We start from the raw sequence: 24,720 nt of genomic DNA, 5'->3' as shown, positions 1-24,720 counted from the left end.
CTCAGTAGTGAAGATTTCAAAAAATAATATATATAAAATAAAATAACCAAATTAGGTTTTATTGTTAATAAACATTTTAAAAGTTTCGGTAAGTTAGGTTTTCTATAAATAAATAACTTGTAACAATTAAATATAGATACTTATTAAACACTTTATACTTCATGATATTGAGACTTTTGTACCAAGTCGTCTATATTAGGATTAGTTTTTAGACAAAATTAGGCGTTTTAAATGTATATCAGATAATCTTGAGTAATATTTTGATTTTATTATGTTCATAGCAGAAAGCATTTATTCAGAAACATATACTGATCCAAACCCCCATTATCTAAACAGTGGAACCGTGTAAATGTGGAAAAATGCTTGTCAGTACAAAATTATACATGATTTGGTCACTTGCAGTTGAATTACGTTTCCTATATTTGCTTTTGATTGCATTTAATAATAGCCCTGTAGGTCAATTTCAATGTGGATTTGAAGTGCATGGCAATTAAAGGATTTGAAAAAGTATTTTTTTGTTTTTTCATTTTGAAAATCTTTCAACCTAGCACTCAGGGGCGGCATTTCAGCATTTCATTTGGGGGGTCGAGTTTCCTAAATATAAGTTATCTCAGTATGGTACAAAACACACACTGGCTAACAAGAGGTAGTCATAAAACGGGACTAATATTAACAAAAAATGTTTGAAAACATAACTTATTCTAAAATGAATTAAAATTTATGACAAAATTTTAACTCATTTTATATTAAACACCTTGATACTACAGTTTTTACATTTTAGTGAATTTTGATTGCATGCTTTTCGGAATTCAGAAGAACAGCAAATCATGCACTAATCCATCAATGCCCAGGGCCTTGCTCTTTTGCCAGTACGGCTAAAGATTTAAATTTAAAAAATGAAAAAAAAATTGACCCATTGTGCTTTGAAAATAATTCTCGAACCTCCTGAGACGTAAAAATGATCTTTCTTGACTAACTGAACTGTTTGGTATAGTTAAAAAATAATTGAGGTAACAAAGTTATGCACGAAAATACTTTTCAGATCTTGCTCTTTAAAATCACCCAGGCAACTTTAAAAATTGTGAATAGCTTCATTTTCCCTCATTGATTAATCTAGTTTCTATCAACAGAACAATGCTTCTTGCCTCATTGAAATATTTTATTTTTCGTTTTCAACATCCAATCCAAATAATATAAAGTCAACAATACAGAAAAATATTCATCATCAAATCTTGGGTTAATTTCATTAAAAACTAAATCCATTATTTCATACAAAAAATTGAATCATTGTTTAACTTTTCATCATATGATGTGGATTTCTGTCACATATTCTAAATTGTGTTTTTTTTTGGAAAGTTGCACACTTGGTTGAAATAAACATCCAAGCTAAAACCATTAACAGTTTCAATTATAAACTGAACTGAAGCTTGAATAGTCTAAAAATAAAGGTAACGGATTGAAGATGTCTTGATAGAGTAAAATACTGTTCAAAAACTTTCCACAATATAAACAAATTAAACGAAGCCATTCATGCTAAATGGCACCAGCTTTCTCATCATTTAAAGAATCGTTTTGCAATAATTCTGCCAGGCGTCAAATCACTGCTTTGAAATTATTGAGAAATGCTTTATAGTTTTAACTATTGAAACTATGGAAGACCATATAAGCGTAACAATCAATGCAAAGTACCATGCAATTTTCTTTTGAAAATCATGCATACCACTTGATTGCACGGGCCTCTGATACTGTAGAAAGCATCGTTCAAGTTTCAGGCCCGGATCTGCGTTCCTGTAGATCCCTCAGTGACGGGGGGAGGGGGCTCGTCCTTAAAGGGTCCAACGGCCCAAGAAATTGAAAAAAAGGGGGGGGGGACAGGCACTCAGGCTTATTAACGTTGCAAATACACTGCTGGCCTCTGGGAGAAGCCCTACGGATTTTGTTGCAGGGGGCCCAAAATTTATAGATCCTGGCCAGATCGTTACACTGGACACACAAAATGAAGTAGTTAGCCTATATAGGAAAATTACTTCTTTAGTTAAAGCCCACCGTCGTCCTTCGTCAGTTTTTTTCTGAACTGAAAAAGCCAGAAAATGCTTCATGAATTCCTAAATTATCTTTTAAGTAACGGAAAACACTTGCATGTGCCAGGAAATGTGTCGAGTTTCATCAAATATTACTGAGAACGAGAGAGATTGTTTTAAAATGAACATTGATGTGCGATTTACAAAAATTGAATTTAACCATTTTTTATCATTCTGCTCAAAAATTCGGGGGGGTGCGACCGCCCCCTCTTGCCCTCCCTATTTGCCGCCCCTGCTAGCACTGAATGAATCCAGCAAAAAGGATAATTTTTTACATTTACCATAGTTTGGAACATTATCAATTTTGGTGGCTAGATCCTGTGTTATTGTGAAATGCTTATATCCTGGGGAAAAGAGAGCGAATGATTTATGATTCAAAAAACATGTTTAATTTATGTGCTTTTAATAGCAACATATTTCAATATTTTTCCTTTTTACACTTACAAATTCATTCTTCGTAAGTATTCGATAAACAATAAAATGGTGCACTAAAGTTAAACAAAATGTTAGAAAGATTACCTTAGAACTAATTAGATTATTTTGAATCAAACAATACTCATAACTTCAACACAGTTATAATTTAGGCTTACTGAGCGCTAGGCAGTAAGTTTATAAATACTTGGAATCCATACTAAATGTAAATATTAAGTTTGTATAAATACTAGGGCCATAAATGAATTTCATTTTTACAAAATTCACATTATGGTTTTAATAAAAATTTATTCATTTTTTTTACACTTATTACTTAATTGAAGAAAAAGCAACAACATTTTCAAACATTTCAAATACATTTTGACAAAAAAAAATCGATATGACAGCACCCGATTTTGGAAATCAGTACAAAACGCACAATACAAAAATGCTAAAAGTAAAATATTTTACGACTTTCTCTAAGTCTCTTATCTTCTTATTCCTGTGATGTTTCAGTGCAGTTTTTTGAGTTGGGCCCAAGCTTTGACCTGAGAGAGTCCTTCTGCAGTCGTTTTTTTGTCGCAAAATCTGGAGATTTGGGTACAGTGATCGGTATTAAACCGTGCTTAATTTCTACATTTTTGAACGTTCTAATTGGATTGGCTTTATGAACCAACTCACTTCGAAGCTTCTTTATTTCCTGACGTTCTTTTTCCTCTTCTTCCGCTTTTTGCTTCAAAAGCATCTGTTCTTTTTCAATTTCTTTCAGGTGATTTCTTTCTTTTATCTTATTCCATTCTTCCCACCCTTTTCTCAGTATGAAGTTGGAATTCTTTAAAAGCTGCAAGAGAGACTGTTGTTATATATTTTTTAAACAAAGAAAGCAGGTTTCCCAACTGGTCCCTTTTTTCCAAAAGTCCCTTTCAAAGTTTCAATTCATAAAAAAATCCTTTGAAATAAAAAACTTTTTCCTTGAAAATTTTAGTTTCATTTAAATATTTTCCTATTTACTATTTTACTCCCCCCCCCCCCACCCCAACCCCAACAAAAATATGAATGCGTTGTTCACACAGGTTATCCACACACTCTGGAAACCGGGAATTCTCAGGGGTATTCAAAATACCGGTAGAAAACTGTGGTAAACTAAACTGCACACAATGAACATTGTACAAGAACAGAAGATTGTTCACATTTCCTTGCTTTTCATCTGTTTGTCGAAGGAAACTTTGTGCAATATTCCTTATGTGTTCGCTTATAGGTTGATATTTTTCTGCAGTTTTTCCATTTCTGCACAACTATTGAATTAAGACCTCACAGCATTTTAACCATAGAACATTTTCTTGCACACTCATGCTATTTTTTTATTTTTTTTTTTTTTTTTTGACAATTTTGCATCATTCAATGAAATGATGTCCCGAATAGATTAAAACTAGGTGTAACTGGAAAATTTCAATATCTCTCCAACATTGTTATTTCCCTGTCCTTTTCTGTATTTAAAGTGTAATTAATTCTTATTGAATTACAGTAAAACCTCCTTATGGACACTCCTCTTATGTGGACAATTTTTAATTCCCCAGTTCCAATGCAAATAACATTATTGATCCCTTGTCCTGCGCACACCCCTCTATTGCGAACAAAAAAAATTGCCCTGTTAGTGTCTGCATTAGAGGGATTTACTGTATTATCATTTCTGGGAGTGGGTAGCATAAATATAAACTTTTTAGCCATTCATACATTAAAATAAAAATTATCTTCACTGTTGTAGAACTGGACTTCCTTATGGAGGTCAAATAAGACTCCTATGTAAAAACTTTAGGCTAAATTGCATACAGAAGTACTCAAAACAGGTTTATCCTTCACATATCCTTGACTACAAACATAATTGTTTTTTTTTCTCTTTTATCACCTATGCAGGGTGATAAAAGATGTTCTTTTTTTTTTTTTTTTGACAATTCGCATCATTCAATGAAATGATGTCCCGAATAGATTAAAGCTAGGTGTAACTAGAAAATACTAGGTGTAACTGGAGCGTCCCTCATATAACAAGGTTGATTCATTCCGTGCAGTATCGAAAACCGTTTTATACCAGACTTTTTTATAAATGGTTTTTTTACTCATTTTTTAACCTAATAAATCATGTACATATCACAAATCATGTCAATGTGTACTGTGTTATATCGAAACCGTGTTATACGAGACCCTGAAATAATGTAAATCAAGGAATGTGTACCGTGTTGTATCGAAACCAAATCATAAGGTACAAATTTTATAATAGCTGAAATTTCGGCTCAATAGAACATATAAGCGAAAACTGGCAACCAGAACATACCAAGAACCACTGATTTAAAAATAAGAGTTGTTATAAACGATTAAAACTTAATCATCTTACATGCCTTAAATTAAAACTGTTATACACAAGAAGGAAACTTGATCCACTTTTCTTTCTGTACTAAGAACAAAATGCTTTCTATTAAAAAAAATATGTGTGCTTTTCTGAAGCAATAAAGTTCGTTTTTTTTTTTCCTGGTTTCAAAACTGAACGTTCAAAAAAGTTTTATCTGTTCTAATAATTTTTTTGGCTTGTCTTGAATTTTTGTTTGCTTCAATTACTCCATCAAATTGTGATGCAATTTTCCCAACAGCAAAAGTAAAGCACAAATGATTTATAGCATTCAATATAAAGGAATAAAATATAGAAAAAAAAATGATGAGTACAGAATGGAATAACTAGGATATGTTTTAATGTTAAGCAGCAAAAATCTTTTGAGGAGAGTTAAAAATCATTGCTTTAAACGTTCATAACTCTATTTAAAAGAGAACATTTAGTACGTAGGCAACTGGTCCTAATTTAACCATAATTTAGAAACACCAATACCCATACAATTTTATTTTGGTACAAATATATGGTATTTTTTAAGTGAATCAATACTTTACATTTTAAATTTGTTTAAGTGTTTTAATGTCAATTGCAATAGTTCACATTTATAATACTTATGGATATTTACCTGGGACCTCTACAGGTGCTTTTTCAGGTACAAAAAGGTGGTTTTTTTAAAACACTGGCAGGACGAGCTCGAAAAACTACAGCTGAGATTGATTCATCAAGCTAGAATTAAATGCAAAAATAAATAAAATACAACTGGCATATCTGAATAATATAACAAAGTCCCAAGTTTTAAAAAATAGTTCACAATCTAACCTCCATTTAACAATTAAAAAAAAGTTTAGAGAAGAATTAATATCTATAAAAAAGGTAGAGAAAAAATGATAGACATTATAATAGTAATATGTAAGTATAATAGTAATATGTAATAGTAACACTTAATGAACTTTAGCCCTTAAGCTAGGAAAAAAACAAAGCTGAATACAAAATATTGACAACCTGGACTATACGACGTATAGACTGTATAGACTAGAGTGTCATTGTAATGGACTTATCAGTCTGAACAACCGAGCTGGAGGCAGATGTTCTCTCATTGAAGCTAAGTTTTTTTTTTTTTTTTAAAGAAAGTTAATATCTTATATTGTTATGCATAATGATTCCTTATACTTAAATACTGTCAGCCCCGCTTAATCTAGTAACGGATAAACGAATTCCCTGCTTATACGAATAAAATCTCCCAGACCTGAATATTTCCCCCACACGCTTAATAGAATTATTTCCCTGGATAATCAAATAATATTAATCAGCTTTCGCAAATATTTTTGCTTAGAAAATTTTTAAATGAATTAGAAAAAAAAGTTAGAACAATTGAAGTTAAAATATAAAGTAAATATTTATCACCGACAATGGGCGTGAAAAACAACATTCATAAACCATCAAAGCGTTTCCACTATTCTATTAAATTTATGCTATCTTCAGACCATATCATAAGTTAATAAATGTTTAATGTAAGATATGAAGAGGGGAAAAAGGGAGTCAGAAAAGTGTTCCCAAAAGACCTTGAGCGAGCAATTCCTTATTATGGAATTTTTCAAAAAATAATGTACGGAAAAAAGCTGACAGAACAATGATTTCATAACTCAAATGTTAAGTTACTTTTTATAACTTTCACACATACTTGTAATGTATGACCTAATTATTAAACTATTTTGTTGTTTATTTAGCTTATTTCAAAATTTTTTTAGCAAACCCATTATTTCTTTTATATAGCTATTGATTTATTGATATTACATTTTAAGATAAATGTTGTCAATTAAAAAAAGGTAAATAAAATTTCCCTGCTTAATCAAAATACTCTGCTTAATCGAATAATATTTCTTGGAACCCACGATATTCAATTAAGTGGGGCGGACAGTATAATAAAAAGTAAAAGCCAAAGTTTAAAATTTCGAAAATAAAACGCAAATGTTTGCGTAAAGATCTCACACCCATGAAATGGATTGAGCAAGCAATTGCGGATCTTTTAACATTGTATGCTATCAAGAAAAGCTTCAGCATCTTCAAATAAAGCATTTAAGCTATATTGATTAAAAAATGTTTTGTACATAACCTATCAATTATTAAAATACATTTCTTAAGAAATTTAGATTAAAAAGACTCAAGTTATAACTCAAAAGTTTTTCATTTTCTTTTTGGGATTCAAGTTGCATAGATTTTACTACAGGACTTTTTAATTTTTACAGGACTTTTATTTAATACAACAAAAGGAAACTTACTGCTTTTTGTCTGCTGCGCCTTACTGCTGGCAGAGAGAGACGTGATTCAATATTTGGTAATGCTTGTGCTTTAAAAAGGTGGTATCTGAATAAAATAAATTCTTTTTAGCATGATTGAACGTCATCAAAAAATATTTTAATTAATTTTTTTAATGTAAAATTTCGTCTAATATTTGAACATTCTGGCAACATGTTTACTTTCAAAGTTTTATGACAGACCCCCCCCCCCCCCCAAAAAAAAAAAAAATTGTAGTTATTTTCCTAATTTTTTTTACACAAATTAAATTTTATAATCCCAACATTAAAAATTTCTCACTTTAATCAAAACAAAAAAACTTTATGTGTGGCTGCGTGATGGGTGGACAAATCCATGGAACCTACAGACTTGAAAGTTGGTGCAATATAATTTTAGACCCCTAAGCATTTGCTCTTCAAAGTGATTTTTTAAAGGTTTGAAATATTTTTTAAGCCAAACATTCTCATAAAATTACCTAAAAATAGATGCAAAAAAATGCTTGCACAGCTTAGCATCAGGGGCTCTCAATCTTTCAGGCTCTATGCCCCCTTTGAATATTGACATGAGTTCAAGCCCCCCCCCCCCCATATGTAGTTAATACAGACACTATAATAGGAAATTGGAGCTGATAAGGATAGCTGAAACTAGTAACTAAGTAAAAATTCAGATAATTTTGCACTCAAAATTTAACTCAACTACACAAAACTTTATTTTGAACACATAGTTATTTAAACATATGAAATCAAAGAAGCAAAGAAGTAAATGCAATTTTTTGAGGCATTTTTTTGAACTAGCTGGGATTTCCATGATCATCAGCCACTTTCACAAAGTTGCCACAGGAAAAATGAAAAAAAAAAAAAAAAGATGCCTAAAACTTTTAAAAAAGTAGCGCTCATATCATAGCTGCCAACCTCAAGATAAAAAAAAAATAGGAGCACTTAAGGGGAAAAATAGGAGCAATGAAGGTTAAAATAGGAGCACCAAATCGTGGCCTGTGCTAAACCTTCCTTCTGTACCGTAAGCTTCTATAAGTTCTAAGCACCCTTACAATGTATTTCTGAATTTTCATGTTAGATTTTCAACAAAACTACAACCAAGTATAAGATAAAAATATTTTACATTAAAAAAGCATCATTACGTAGGTACATATTGAAAATTAAAAAAAAAAAAAAACATGATTACTGTTTGATTTAATAAAACTGCAACCCTTTTTTAAAATATTCCTTTATACATATCCTACATGTATTGAAAATGCATTGCATAAGAACATATTGAAGATTTAAAAAAAAAAAAAAAACACAATTACTTCTTATACTTGGAAGTAAATCAACTTCATAGTAAAGGTCAAGACTTGGAAATCTTCTAAGTCTGGCCACTAGACTCCAAAAACTTAGTGGCCACAACTGTCACCAAGTTTTGAAACACAAACTGGAGGGGAGATGGGGCAGTTTTTTCAACTTTCATGAAAAAAAAAAGATGAATAGGACTTCACACATTTTAAAATAGAGTCATTCAATACTTTTTTTTTACATGGAAAATTCAAGTTAAAATAGATTTCTGATTTATTTAAAAAAATAAATAAATAAATGAGAAATCAGCAGGAACCTTCATTTTAGATGAAATGGTTTCAGCTTATAACAAAGCCTCCGAGGCAATAAGGATCAAATACAGATAAAATTTCTCTTTCAAAAAAATAATTAAAAAAAAAAAAAAACATAACTTTTTGCCATTTGTTATTTTTAATAGTTTGCATTGAGACAAACAACCAATTCTGTTTTCGGAAACTTAGGCTATTAATAATCTTGTCTACTTCCATGTTGCAAATGACCAAACATGGCAACAATGCAAAAAATTTAAGATGATAGATTTTTGAATTTGTTGCATTAAAAGTAATTATAAATAATCAATAATCCTTAAAAAAACTAAAATTTAGATGAAATAGACAGTTTTTAGCACATTAGCATCCAAACCAATTAGGATAACATAATATTCTGAAGAAATTTTTTTTTATTTTTCAATTAAGAATTTTCCGAAAAAAAAAGCCCATTTTGCATTATTTTCAATAGTTTGCATTGCAATAAACATCTAATTCCGATTTTGAAAACTTGGCCACTTTAAGAGTTTTGTGTACTTAAATCTCGCAAATGACCAAATATGGCGACTAAGTCAAAAATTCAGATATAAAATTTTGAATTTGTTGCATGAAAATAATTTGAAAATAAAAAATCCCCATGAAACTACAATTTAATTGAGAATCTTTAGCACATTCGTGTCCAAAGCAATAGGGATAAGATGAAATTTTAAATAGTATACTTGTTTTCATTTCTCAATAAAATTAATTAAAATAACCAAAAAACAAACATTTTGCAGCACATTTTGCTGATTTTCATTAGTTTGCAGTTAAAAGAAACCCCCAATTCTGCTTTGTCTTTGAAAACGAAAGCACTTAAGCATCGTCTACTTCCATCTTCTGAATGACCAAACATGGCGGCTACATTTTGCACGTAGCTGCAATGCTCAATGAAAAAACAATGTTCTCCGATCGATTAGCGCTCCCACTCAGTGTTTATCTTGACACTAATGCTTCCAGGGCATTAAATTGCCTCCTCTTTTGTTGAGTTTGTGCACAATTCCTACCTTCCAGGATAGGGAAATTTCTTCTTTTTATTCAGAAATCGAAAAGTGTACAAGCAAAGTCAAAAAACGGAGTTTTTTGGAATAAATCGGATTTTCGGAGTACGCAATAAAAATCGGAGAAACTCCGGGAAAAACGGAGCACTTGGCAGCTATGTCATATGAATAGAGTTATTACTTTTACTGTATTACCCCGCATTATCCGGCATGCGGGGAAAAAAGCGAGGTTGACTGTCATATAATTCGGCAATTTTATTATTTATTTTGCAACAAAACAAAAGTTAATTTCCCCGTTCAGTTCCAGTCAGAAAGCAAACCACTGAAAGGAAAAATAAATAAATAAACCCTAAAAGTAACCTTCTTTCAAAAAAAAAAAAAAAAAATGTGTATTTCATATAATATGTGCTTGTTATTTAAGGTAGGTTCTTCTTTGCTGGTGCTACAGCCTGTTGCAGGCCAAGACCATCTCTTGAAATCTTTTCCACCTAACCTTGTCCCCTGCAATGGCCCTCCCCCATCGGTTCACTCCTACTACCATTCCTTTTCTACACCATCCAGCCATCTGACAGGGGGTCTCCCTCTTCGGCATTTTCCTTCAATGTTGGAGAAGGTGATTCTTTTTGTGGGGAATGCATCTGCATAACCTTTAAGATGTTAGGTTCACCATACTTTTGTAAATTTCATGGAGGTCATTGTTAATGGATTTAATCATGTGCCGACATAGTAAGCAATTCAGAAGCAATCATAGTCGCTGAAAATTTGTTCATATTTTTTTAAAATAAGTTATTTTAGGTTCCTTTTAGAGAGGCACGTTCTAATTTGTATTTATTGAATAGCTATGGTAAATTCTTTAGCACTGGTATAGGGGCAGTAACTGACTAATATTTTTCTTGTTAAAATAACAAATGACATTGTTAGTAAATATTTTTACAAAATTGAGCGGTTTACTAATACTAATAAGATGTGTATAGAACTTAGATTCATTTTTAAGCTTAACATATATTTTTATAGTATTATTTTTTTCCTAGCCTCGAATTTTTCCGGCATGCCGGAAAGGACCAGGCAAGTGTTACTGAATATATGGTGACCCCCGAATTTTGAGGCATGCTGGATAATGTGGGGTAATACAGTATTTGTTTTTTAAAGTATATTTATTCATTGGCAACAGGAGGAAAAATAAAATCAGAAGTGCTTTATTTTTACTCAGAGGAAAGTAGGCTAGTTTTGTTCTGGATGGAACTTCTTGTTAATTTGTAAAAATCTACTATTTAATTTTTTTGTAAAAAAAAAACTTTTGTCATTGCCCTCCAAATTTCTCTAAATTTTATATTTCAAATTATCACACACACTAAATCAAGTAACAGACACACACAAGTTGAATGTTTACTGACAAAAATCTTGATTAATCTAATTACTAAAATCAAATAAAGAGGAACTATGGTATCTGAACTTACTTTGATTTGATCTTCAATTATTTTGTCTATTTTCCGCTTTTTCAAAGCATACCTTTCCTTATCCTTTTCATCAAAGCTAAAGGGCTTGAACGCCGTCACTTTTTTTTCATGCTTTACAACGAAAGGGGAACTTGATGAAGGTAGAGGATGAGCATGAAATTCTTCAACGTTGTTCAAGTTATTATCCTTCAAAGAAAATTCTTTTAAATTCGGTAACATTTATTCCTTGTGATCGAAGGAAATGATCAGTCAAAAAAAAAAAAAAAAAAGGATGGGGAGAAGGGAGATAAAAGAAAATTAAATAAGCTTATAAGTCGCAAATTCAGAACTTGATCAAAGGGGAGGGTTAGTGCAATAGTCATACATATTTTATAACAACATGACAACACAAAGGTGGTGAATAAAATTGTTTTCTTTATCTTTTACTGAATTCTTACAGATGGACAAATATATATTTAAAAAAAAAATGTATGAAAAAGAAAAATCATTGAAGGTTGTGTTTAAAATTAAGAACTCGTTAATAAATTTATTTTTTATAATGTAATAAGATCTTTCTCGTCATAAAATGTTTTTGGCCGTATCAGTACTACAAGCATGAGTCTAAAGATCACAAAAGCAAGAATATTTTTGAGCCTATCAACCCAAAAGGAATGCTGTAACACTTTGAAATCAGGTGTAGTGATCAAGGAAAAAAAAAGTCTAGTTGAGTTCTAAGGGAGACTGCCCTTTTTAACACGCTTTTATTAGCTTCACTTGTATGTTTGTGAGTAACTCTCCTTTGACTAAGAGCTAGTGGCTCACTACTGTTAGTACATTCCACCACTTTATGAGCGTTCGTAGCCGAGCGGTCTAAGGCGCGGGTCTTCGCTGACGTCCACCTCCGGGAATCATTGGGCGTGCATTCTAATCCCGTCCACACCGGAATTAAATTTATAATCTTGCAACTCAACTTTCGCCCACTTTTTGTGATCATATTCCTTTAAAATTTGGAATGCAACCTCAGACCTGATGACAATGCAATATTCTATAGTCAAATTGATTTATTAACGATAAGTTATTAGTTTATTCTAATTGACATGCTTTTATCAACTTAACTTGTATGTTTGTGGGTCCAACTTTCCTTTGTACAAATAGCCAGTGGTTTATTAGAATTACTGACAACGTACAAATCAGAGCTGCGGAGTGTAACAAAATTTGCACATGAATTTACCAGAAAGCATTCAAAATGTCAGATGCAAATAATGCAATAGAATACTAAGATACATTCCATTATAAAAATCAAACAGACGCACAAAGATTTTCATTTAAGAGTTACAAGTGTTAGCAATATTTAGTATTTAAAGCTTATTTAAAATTAAAAAACTAAAAAAATACGCTTTTGTAGCAAAATGAACTAAAAAGAAAAAAATAAAATTAATAGTTTCAAAAACTAAAAAAACACGCTTTAGTAGCAAAATGAACTAAAAAGTTAAAAATAATCTTTGGATGACAAGTATATAAAGTAATTGACCAAACACTTAACTTCAGGCTTCTTATCAGTTGTCTTAAATTTCTTCCACTTGTTATCCATGCAAAAATGTAAATAGGCAGCCCCCAACACTTTTTTTTCTATTACAGTAAAATTAAGTCTTTTGTCAATTACTTTATATACTTGTCATAAAAAAATATTTTTAACTTTTTAGTTCATTTTGGTAATAAAGTGTGTTTTTTTAGTTTTTTAAACTATTATTTTTTTACCATGGATTTGCCTTTGCATCCCATACCGATTTTAAAACACTTTAACCAAAGTCAAAATTATATAAAAAGCAATAAAAGTTGCATACACCTGTTTTTGGTCAAAATAAAAGAATTAGCCTGTTATAGCCATTGCAAAACTTTCTGTTTTATTTTACTCATAAATTCTTGGCACAAACGTATAATCATTATGACAGAATTCTGATATTTGCAAAAGCAGAATCAAAGAGCAAATGAAAATTATTTTGAAAGCCTTGCTTAATTTAATTAAATATTTTATTCAGTAACAAATTAAAAGAGGACACAATAATTTTTTTTAAATTGAAATTTCTCCAATTGTCTGCAACAAATGAATCGTGAAAAAGGCTTGCAACAGGCAATCATAAGTGAAAACCTTTGAACTTGATTTATATTTCTCTGTTGATTTAATTAGGTGCAAAAGATGACAAACATCAGTCAACCTCGGAGCAATTAACGCCAAAATTAAATCAGTGCCTGTCTTCGTGTAGGCTCACTTTTATTTCAAACTTCATCTAAGTAGTAGCATTACTTTTAGACTATTCCTATAAGCTCTGAGAAATACAGTAGACCCTTGTTTTACGGGGGGGGGGGGGGGGGGGAGTTACGTTCTGCGGAAATTGAAACTGCATACATTGAGACCTAATACTAGTGTTAAAATAGGGGTTTGGTTCCGTAGATAACAAAATACTTCATTCTAGTGATGACTAATTGTATAATAAGTTTAATGTGTACTTATATCGACTTTTATGCATAACGTGCATAAAGAAAACATAAATTAATTTCAGGTTCTGTTTATAAAGAGGAGTTGGCTATGATAGTCTTTTGGCAGTCATTAAGAATTTTTCTCTAATTTTTTACATAGCACTAATGCACCCATGATCACTTGCGTCATTTCCATGATAAAATCTTCCTTCACTAATAAACCAGTCTATTGTCTAAGAGTGGCTCAAAATTTTCAATGTGAACGTTTTTGGTTCTGCGTCACCGATGTTGGTACCCTCGTTGGTTTTGGTCTCTTTTGTCACTCCTAAAAGCTCTTCTTTCAGTTCTGAACTGTGTGAGTTTAATAACTTTACTTCTGGAAAGAGCTCTGGAACCAATCACATAAAATGCCTCTGATGGCCCAAGCTTGATTATTAGCATGCCATAATGCAGTTCATTACACTTAATCTGCAATCTTTAGGAGTTTGGATTTTGAAAGAGAAGAAAATTTTTGTTAAGCGTTAATTTGTTAGATTGCTTGCACAAAATTAGAGAGCCAGATGCATTTTTACTTATATTTATTTGGAAAAAACAACAACGTAAATATAACGCAACAGCAGCAACGACCATTTCAAATATAGGTAAAGGTTATAATCGTTGCCACAATGGTAAAGATAAATATCATAATTTAACAATTTTACCTGTTTGCATTTCCGCATCCGCATAACACTGAAAAACTTATCCGCATAAAATAAAATAAAGGTGTCAAATCTTAAACCGCGTATAACTGAAACCGCGTAAAACGAGACTCTACTGTAATTCGTTTGATGCCTAAATGCATTTTCCCGGGTTCCGTGATGTTAGTTTCTGTGGGTCTTTGCTCTATGAAGGATCTGAACCTACTTAGGGTGAATTACATGAAGAAAAACATGACTGTTAAAGACATTATTAACTAAATCAACTGCTTATTGAAACAGGAAAAGAAAAAAACTCACTGGTTTATGTGTAGTTTTCCATTTCTGTTCCCTATCTTTTAACGCAAAGTCTGGAGATTTAGGCAATGTAGCTGGAAGAGAGACTTTTTCTTTTATGCCCTGAAAAATAGTGAAATACAAAAAGATTAGGGTTCGAAAATATCATGACATTTTCAATCAGTGCAAACTCGAGTCATTAAATAGTTACTGCTTCCTCAAATCAATGTTATTTATTTTCTTATTTATTATTATAATGCATTAATTTTAAAATTAATGTTTCTTTCATTATTTATATTAATAAATATACATTTTATATAAAAATTTATGACTTTGAATGGCATTTAAATATAAGTGATATTTACCATCATTTATAAAATGTGATAATTTAATCTATTAGAAATAAAATGTAGTATAACTGATACATTTCTATTAATTTCAATTGAATTATTAAAGCATTAGATGCTTTACTCGTTTTACTTTGGTTAACTACTTTTATGAGTTTTACAGATTTCAGAAATAAAAAAATATGCATTAGTCAGTCCACACTACACATCCATAAGCATTTTTTTTCCTGACCAATTAAAATTATTATATTACTAATAATTGTATGAATAGAAAATAAAGTAGGAATTTTATATTATTTTCATAAGAGTAATTGGATACATTAAAATGCTACATAAATTTTATTATTCTCAATAATTAAATAATATGTTTTGATCAGTACATTTAACTTTTATATTGCAAATGTCGTACTTCGAAAAAATAAATATAAAAAATATCATGATATTTTCAAAATAAATATTGGATATTTATAGTGATATATATCATGATATATATCGGCGAACCCTGGAAATGATAGAATGAGTCATTATCCGAAGTTGAAATGAAAAATATAGTAAAAGATTTAGAAATTAGGTAGTTTCAAAAGCTCATATCAAACCTGCAAACCTCACGCAAAGAAAAAAAATAGGAGATTGGGTAAAAGATTCAAGGGGGGAAAACATTGAGGTTTTAAAACAAGTTATTTTAGGAAAAAACACAGTTTTATTAAGTATTTCCAGCTTAAAATACACTAATGTAATACATAAATTTAATGTCTCAGGGTTCTAAGAATAAACTTTGTAAAATAGCATGCAACTGACATAACATCCTTTATCCAACATTAATTCATGAAAACTAATAAAGAAAAAGTAACATAAACATTTAAAAAAAAGAAAGAAAAGGAGAAATTGATACTTAAACCTAAATTTTGAAGAAAGGGACAGAAACATCAGTGAAGATCACCTACAATTGCATTTCTGGAATTTCAATTTCGGAAAATACCAAGGAAGGGTTCGCGAACTTTCCTGACACTAACATTACCAAAGATACTCTAAAAACTTCGTTTTAGTAGCCATTTTTAATCGTGTTTTGATACCTAAATTTCGAAAACTTTCCGAGGGGGAGTCCCTGAATCTCTCCTCCCTACATCATCAAATATCGACTAAAATTGCATAGTGAGAACTACAATTTCAACCAATTTCTGAGATAGAGATTCCAAACATAATCAGAGATAATAATTGCATTTTTTAAAGTTTCAATTTTGAAAAATGGATGGGAGAAGCGTCCCTGAACCTTCTCCTTCTAACATAACCAAAGTTAGTCAAAAATGCATTTTTAAGACTACAATTTCTAAAAATTCTTCGACTCTCTCATTTCTGATTGAATATTATGTTTACAATTAGGTTTATGTTCCTAATACTCAGATTTAGTTTTGACTCCCTAACTCCAACTATTTTAAACCAGAAACTAAATTCTCTCTATATATTCAAGATGCTTTAAAAAAAATTCAGATGCCACCAATTTCATACACCTTATCTAAATTTTTGACCTCACAGCGGCCCCGCACCCTCTTCCGATGATTATCTAAATGATCAGGTTAACTGGTATAGTGGTATTACTGAAGCTTTGCGCATGCCTCTAAACCTGAGGGCGTACCAAATTTTACAATTGTAGGTACTATGACTTTTCTTGGACATGGGACAGCCACAGACAACTTCTTTGACATTTTTTTTTTAATGCAGTAAAACCTGGTGAAGTTGACCGCTTTTTTCAGGCATGGATTTAGCTCTTATCATATAAATCAACCTCTGTAAGTTGACCACTGGTTTAAGTTGACCACTAAAGTAGCGCACCGCAGGCAGTCAACTTACACAGGTTTCACTGCATATAAAGATACCTCAGTATCATAATTTCAAGACATTGGATTTTGTCTTATGAAAAGAACAGGTTTTTTGATTGATGAGAGCATGACATAAGATATAAAGATATTAAAAGAAAAAAAAAAAAAACAAGATTTCTTATTTTTTAAATTAGCTGATTCATATTTACAAAATCATTATTGAAACAATAAAATATGGGGTTTTCCATAAGGAAAACTTAAAATTTACAATAATCATATGTGATAAATGTATTAAACGATTCACTAACTAGCATTTGAAAAGAAAATGAAGAGAATGATTACTGCAACAGGCCTAACCAGTTACAATTTTAACGATATTTTGAAACAAACTTACAGAGGGCCCAGTCAAAATAACTTTGGGCACTGGCCTTGCATGGAATTCATACTTCTCAGTCTCCTCTTTTAAAGGAGGGTGTTCTGCTGCTCTCAAGGCAGTTTTTAACTTGATGTCTTTAGGTTGGGTTACTTGCCTCTTTTTCTTCTTCGGGACATACGGCTTTGAAAGTACTTTAGTATTCATAGGCTTGGCACGAAACTTGTAGCTGGGAAAAATGCAATTCAATCAACATCATTTATAGTATAATTGATAATCAATAAAAGGTATGCAAGAATCACAGCTCAATATAATAATAAAAAAATTTAACTACAGCAAAATATTTTATCGCTTATTTACACAGCTACTAAAGTTAATAGATTTGAACATGAAATATCTTAGTTGCTCTAAGCATTAAGCAATACTCATTTTCAATGCTTGAACAGTAGAACCTCTTTTATCCAGACTAACTGGGGCCAAAGACAATCCAGATATACTCCAAAAAACAATCGATTTTTATCTTTTGCGATTGAACATTTGCATACTAGAAAGCAGAAGGCTGTTGATAGTGAGAGAAAGTACATTGTTGATAAAAAATAAACTTTTAAAAATTCATTTGTTTGAAAAAAAAAAACATTACATTTCAGTCCTCCTAATATTTGCCCTCATGCAGAGGCGTATTTGGATGTGAAGCCGCCCTGCGCTTTTGAAACTGTCCATCCCATAGGGGTGTTGAATTCAGGGCTGCGGAGTCGGAAGGAAAATGACCGACTCCCGGATTTTGAAACGCCCGACTCCGACTCCGGATTTTTTAAAAAAATTTTTTAATTGTATTTTTTCAACTCCCTCTCTCCCTTCAGGGGAAGGGGGAAAACCTCTAAACAGATTGAAATATTAATTCCTTTTTATGAAAATTTTGCATTTTGTTTTTTATTGTAAACCTAAGACGCGTACAACGTTAGAAATTCAATTTAAAGATCAAATTTTCCAATAGTTACGAGTTAAAAAGTGAGATGACTTAAAAATCCCTTTTAAAAAATTTGAAAAGGATTATCTGTAATTTGCCCCCTTTTAATGTTTAGCAAATGGATATTGATCAAATCATGTGCTTTCAATTTTTTAAAGCTGTAACTTGAGAGAAAAAAAGCTTTTTTTCTAAATCCAAGTTCTTGAGAACTATATACTTACTCTAATAAGAACTATATTATTAAATATAGTTCTTATGAGTGATTAAATGAACTCAGGTGTAATTGAATTGATTTTTTTTTAAGTTGGTGCGGCAAAACCAAGAATGTGCAAGTTCGCTACTACAGAATATGAAATATTAGAAGTGTTGAAAGTAAAAGTTAATTCAAAATAAGTGGTGTCAAAGCAGTGAAATCACATCGCAAAAAAAAAATTTTAAAAAATTTGAAAAGGATTATCTGTAATTTGCCCCCTTTTAATGTTTAGCAAATGGATATTGATCAAATCATGTGCTTTCAATTTTTTAAAGCTGTAACTTGAGAGAAAAAAAGCTTTTTTTCTAAATCCAAGTTCTTGAGAACTATATACTTACTCTAATAAGAACTATATTATTAAATATAGTTCTTATGAGTGATTAAATGAACTCAGGTGTAATTGAATTGATTTTTTTTTAAGTTGGTGCGGCAAAACCAAGAATGTGCAAGTTCGCTACTACAGAATATGAAATATTTAGAAGTGTTGAAAGTAAAAGTTAATTCAAAATAAGTGGTGTCAAAGCAGTGAAATCACATCGCAAAAAAAAAAAAAGCAAGCGGCTGCGACAGAAGTGGATGAAATAGGATTTCAAAATTCAAATTTGATTTTGGGATCGTTCAATTTTCCACTTTTAATAGCTTTTATGTGCTGTACTGTTAAATCACTCAAGATTTCTAATGCTCTTTTAGTTACTGTTACTTTCTCTTTATCCAAGACATTTTTCCATGACTTGAAATAAATTTCCATGACTTTCAATGAAAATTTCAATTTTCCATGACTTTTCCAGGTCTGAAATTCGCTTATTTTTTTTCCATGACTTTCCAGGATTTCCATGACCCGTACGAACCCTGTTATTAGTATCTTTTTATACATGCAATCGAACCAATTGGTAATTCGTTTTTAAAAAAAGCAAGGAGAGTCAGTGAAAAGGAAAGAAAAAAAGAAAACCGGAGTAGGAGTCGGCATGTTTTCTAACGACTCTGACTCCAACTCCTTTACCCCAAAATCAGTCCGACTCCGACTCCACAGCCCTGGTTGAATTACACAGAGTTGGGGGAAAAAAAATTTTACTTTTATACAAATACAAATACAAAAGTGACGACCAGCAACAGGCTCTGGGCTCAGCTAGACTGGTCCTAGTCAATTTACAATCCCCAGTGAAGATCAATGGCCCTCTTAAAACTGTCTACTCCTTTGCTCATTACCATCTCTTCCGGTAAGCTGTTCCCAGGTTCCACTACCCTGCTAAAATAATAATTTTTCCTAATATCCATGTTAATACGGTTAGCAATTTCTATTTAAAATTGATTTGAAATACGAAACAGGCAATTGTATACGCAGTTAGTATGTAAATTATAAAATTGGTTGTTTGTTAAACCAACTAATTGGTAAAAATTGGTAGTTAGTAAATCTCATCTTTCACTGTTAAAAATTTATTCTTACATTATAATAAATCAACATTTTTCCAACAGATTGAGAACTATGTTTTGAAATAAATAATCTTACATATTTGTTTCAAAAATAACTTTCAAAAGAATTCGAAAACATATTTAAAGATTTAAATGAAAAAGAAAAGTTTTGAAGCCTTATCAACACTTTGCAATTTAAAATAAAGTAAATTAAAATAAAATAATAATAAAACACTCTGTTCTACATGAAATACACCAGTCCAACAGATGCAGCTTTTAGTAGTTTCTGAGATGACATCTATGTTTATGTTTTCAAAACATCAATGTGTCTGTTAAACATAGATGTTTTAACCATCAATGTTAGAGGGTCGATGTTTTTCTACATTGATGTTTTGCTTTCAATCATTCACGTCTATCACGTTAGAAGGAGTTTCCTCTTTGTTTCCTATAGAAGTAGACTTATATTTGCATGTTATTAACTTAACAAGATACAACAGTAAGTTATCAAATGAAATAATCCGGTGCAGTCAGGTCTTTGTATTTTTTGGCTCATTTCCAGTTTTTTAAACTTTCGACACGTTCATCTCTGCGCCTTATTACTAAAATAAGGAATCCTCCTAAATAAGGATTTTATTTTATTATAAGAAGAAATAATCTGGCCGCTCCTATGGCCTTATGAAGAAAAAAAAAGAAAGATTTTTACTTACTATTTGGATATGGGAAAAAATGCCGCCCTTACAATCATGCTGCCCTGGGCTATAGTCCAGTGAGCCCATACTTAAATACGGCTATGTCCTTGTGTCCCTGCTAGCAAATATAAAGTCAGCCAAAATTTTCTTAAAGGTCGCTAAATTTAGCAGGATTTGGGGAGTAATGGAAAACATCTTCCCCACACTTTGCAGATGGATGTCCCACCACATGTTGGCAGTGAATGCATGTGGCATTTTCAATTTCTCACCAAAGTTTTAAATTTGGTCCTTTTCTTGAAAATTTTGTCAGACTGTGCGACCTTATATCTCAGTAACTAGGATGAGGGCAAATAAATTTTGTGTCACTAAAATGCCACAATATTCTTTAGCAATCTCTCTTTTGATTGCTAAATAATAATAATAATATTTTTGTTCCTCCATTATTACACTATTTAGGCAGTTCTCTGGTAACATGAATTAAATAAAAATTTCTTGAAAATCATGCGATTTTTCTAGCAGAAAAAAAAGGACTAGCAACTAATTTCATGAACAAAAAAATCTTGCATAACAATGTTGTTATTTATATGAGTGTTGTCTGATGCAAATGTATAAATATTACAATCTCATCATGAAAAACAATTTAAGAATCTATTCTAATGGGGTTGTTTTCAAAATTTTAAAAGTATTTTTTCCTGAAAGAGCATGCTTAAAAACATAGGATCTGACCATTTTTTAAATAATTTGACAAAGTTTAATAGTTTTAAAAAATTACTTTAATTGGTGCACTTTCATTGTTTACACTTCTTCCAATGACATCACAAATGATGAAATGCCATTCCCTGTTGCCATTTGCAGAACATAATATTTAATTTGCATCTTTACTCCATGTAATGACAATGATAGGGTTGATAGCCAGCTAGAGCGCAATATTCAATTTGCTTTCTGACTATCATAACGTGGAATTGCGGCAGACAAATGCGCCCAAATGCATTATTTGTGACGTCATCAAGACCACGCTTTGTTTGAAAAATCATACATTTAAAAAAATAATTAAATAATAACTGTTGGGAAAATGAAAGTATTTTCTGGGTACATACTTTTTTTTTGCTTATTCTATCAATTTCAGTGACTAAAAGTAGTACTTTTGACTGAAGGAAACAACCCCATTGTACTACCCAAAAGTGTAATGGCAACAGTTGGAAATGAAGAAAAAGGATACAAAGCAGTATGAAGAAGTTTGAAGGGTATTTTTACGCATGACATCACCTTGTGTGCGTGGTCGAAACTGTCACTCGTACTTCTGCTCATATAACGTTCGATAACGGCCAGCGATCGATCAAAAGATGGTCCTTTGGTGAGCTAGTAGAAGATGAGTGGTCATCGCTAAATGTGAGGTCCCGATATTACTTAAGCTAATAAAGGTACGCAGATGGTCTTCTGCCGGAATGTCCTTCTATGGCGGTATCAGAAGTGGAGGCCCCATGCTCAAGTTGAATTGGGCCAGAGAGTGAAATGGATGGTTAGAAGGTTGAGCTGTGTGACCCATGAACATTGTAGCTCGATTTAGAATTTGGTGCTGCAGGCAAATTCTCAAAAATGTTCCATACATGGTAGAGATGTGAAACAAGGCGTTTCCTCGCATTGGTTACCTTTTTACGGAATTTGGATATTTAGCATGCCTTGCTTTTTTTCGAATGATTCTCCATCTGTTGTGTGAACTTTTAAGGTGTTGTAAGATCTTTTAATTTGTGCAATTGTGTTTCTTTGTCGTACTATTATAATGCGATTTTATTATGTGTGAAGTTCAGTTTGCATGTTAAAATGTATTTTAACTTATAATAGGGATTATTTTGTGATTTTAGTAATCTAAAGGGAGGGTAGTTTTATATTTCATAACAGTTATATTGTTGCAATTTTAATTGTGTAACAAAGCTGCTTCTTAACCATGCCACCTCGTAGAAATAAAGCTGTTTCTTTCTTTAAAGAATTGTTGTAACCGACTGGAACATGGTTATTGATTCAGGAATTTTCCTGTGCTGTGCATATGACAGTACATAATCTAATGCATGGCATTTTGCTTACATTAAAGCAAACAGTCACTATAGACTCATAGTATTATTATTATCATATTTGACAAAACTTATTTTACTTTTCTTGGAGAGGCAACTGTGATTCTTGGTTTACATATTGTAGTTCTTGTTGTTTTTTCTATATTTGATTTTAGTTGATCAAAGCTTGTATTTAAGTCTTAATTGCAATGCTTTAATTGATATATCATCACCTCACAGCTTTCTTAAGACATCTAATCCTAGTAGCATCAGTAAGATATCCTACTGTTGCTCTAAGGCGACGATATATTTTGTATTTAGTACAAGAGAACCATTGGCTGAGAAAACTTTAAAAGAATTTTATCATAAAAGTTAGCCAACATCAGAATTTTTTTTATCTTAGTCATTTTTATATAAATACAATTCAAGATACTTTTATACAATTTTAATGCATATTTTCTACATGGCTATATAGTTAGCTTTACTCGCTAGATAAGAATCTACCAGCACAAAACTACAGGAAACACAGTTCAATTGCGACTTCTGAGACCCATATTTTCGATGTAGAGAATAACTTACAATATTTTTTATAGCTATATTTTGAGGCTTTGAATGATTCATTAAAGCTCCAATTTACTTTTTCATTTCTTGAACTTCCTTTTCTTCTTGCTCTTTCTGACTGACAGCCGTATTTACTCGACATCTTTTCACAGCTCTAAGTTCAGGGGATTTTGGGTTGACACGGGGTGGCTCCCATTGCTCAGGAGGGACATATTCTAAAAGAAATTATGTAGAAAATACTTATAAATTCCTTTTAAATAGAGTACATTCCCTGTTTAATGAATCTAAAATTTCTTAATGCTATTTTTTTAAATGCTGTTTTTCAATCATTATTATTGAACAATCACGATTGCTTATTGCTTTCATTTGGCTGTTTTGATGTGCTATCATTTTATTTTCCCGCTAACACCCTATGCAGCATCACCGCCGACCGGCTCCTCACGATGCTGCTCCTATAGCGAAAACCGTCTCCAGGTTGCTTCAATATCCTACATACACGCACATACATACACAATGACACACACACAGACATACACCTATACACACATACACAAACACACTCAAACACATACACACACACGCATACATACAGACACCTACACATACACCTACCCACATACTCATGCCTGCACACAGACACATATGCCTACACACACATACACACCCCCCAGACACACAAAAACACTCATACACACAATTACCCACACACTCATACCTGCACCCAGACACAAACACACATGCTTACACACATACACTCGTGATTGTGAAAAACATAACTTGAATTCAAGATGTCAAAATTCAAATTAATTTTTTTAAATTTATTTATTTATTTTTTTTTTCAATTATTCTTAAGGTGCTCCATAAATAAATTTTTTACTGGTTTAAATTTTTGTTTACTCATGCTCACCATCGAGGCTGAAAATTAACTGTGATCCGCTTGCTCAGGACCACGAAAATGTCTATTAGACCAGCAGAATATAAATTTTAGTAGTCCATGAGACCAGAGAAGTTTTTTATTCTTGTTTTCCTTTCAATTTTTTTTAAGCAAAATCATTTTTTATAACTGTTGATAGAAAGCATGCGCTTTTATTTACAATGTTAAGCAGGGCTGCCACAGAAGTTCAGCAGGGTTTGAAATAGGGTTCAATTTCTCGGGGGGAATGTCCCCCTTTACTTCAGATTCCAGGGGGGATTTTTTGAATTTGGGGGAGAATTTTTATAAGTTCTGAAAATTTGTTTAGAATTTTTTTATAATTCATTTTTATTTCATTTTTCCATTTATTCATTTTTAAATTATAATTTTTTAGTGTAATATCAACCCCATGTTCAAATAATTATTCAGTAACTTTGCAATTTTATTTTATTATTTCATTTTTAATAAAATATTTTACAACTAAGTAGCATACACATACACTCAATTATTTTTTTAAATAGACCATTTTCTGGATCTAATTACCCGAATGGGGTTTGGTCCCCATTGTTTAGAATAATATTTCTACTGCACAAAGACTTTTTTTCTGACGATCAAAAAGTTCAAGTAAAAAATTGCCAAAACCTTTCAAAAACGTATTG

General features: G+C 31.5%; 1 protein-coding gene across 1 annotated transcript in view; it reads right to left on the bottom strand.

Moving 5' to 3' along the window:
* Window positions 1-2,803: 2,803 nt before the first annotated feature.
* LOC129216736 (targeting protein for Xklp2-like) overlaps window positions 2,804-24,720 on the bottom strand; it is a 51,551-nt gene continuing 29,634 nt past the window's right edge. Inside the window, exons 6-10 of the mRNA XM_054850953.1 lie at window positions 23,225-23,363; window positions 17,242-17,449; window positions 14,708-14,806; window positions 11,256-11,441; window positions 2,804-3,333 (exon numbers count right to left, since the gene is read on the bottom strand). Coding sequence (XP_054706928.1) covers window positions 2,989-3,333; window positions 11,256-11,441; window positions 14,708-14,806; window positions 17,242-17,449; window positions 23,225-23,363 — 977 coding nt within the window. The 3' untranslated portion in view covers window positions 2,804-2,988. The remainder of the gene's footprint in view (window positions 3,334-11,255; window positions 11,442-14,707; window positions 14,807-17,241; window positions 17,450-23,224; window positions 23,364-24,720) is intronic.

This window comes from Uloborus diversus, chromosome 2 (genome assembly GCF_026930045.1).
Source record: "Uloborus diversus isolate 005 chromosome 2, Udiv.v.3.1, whole genome shotgun sequence".
NCBI lineage: Eukaryota > Metazoa > Arthropoda > Arachnida > Araneae > Uloboridae > Uloborus > Uloborus diversus.
Note: the sequence above shows the minus strand (reverse complement) of the source record. Positions and strands in the feature narration are given on the sequence as shown.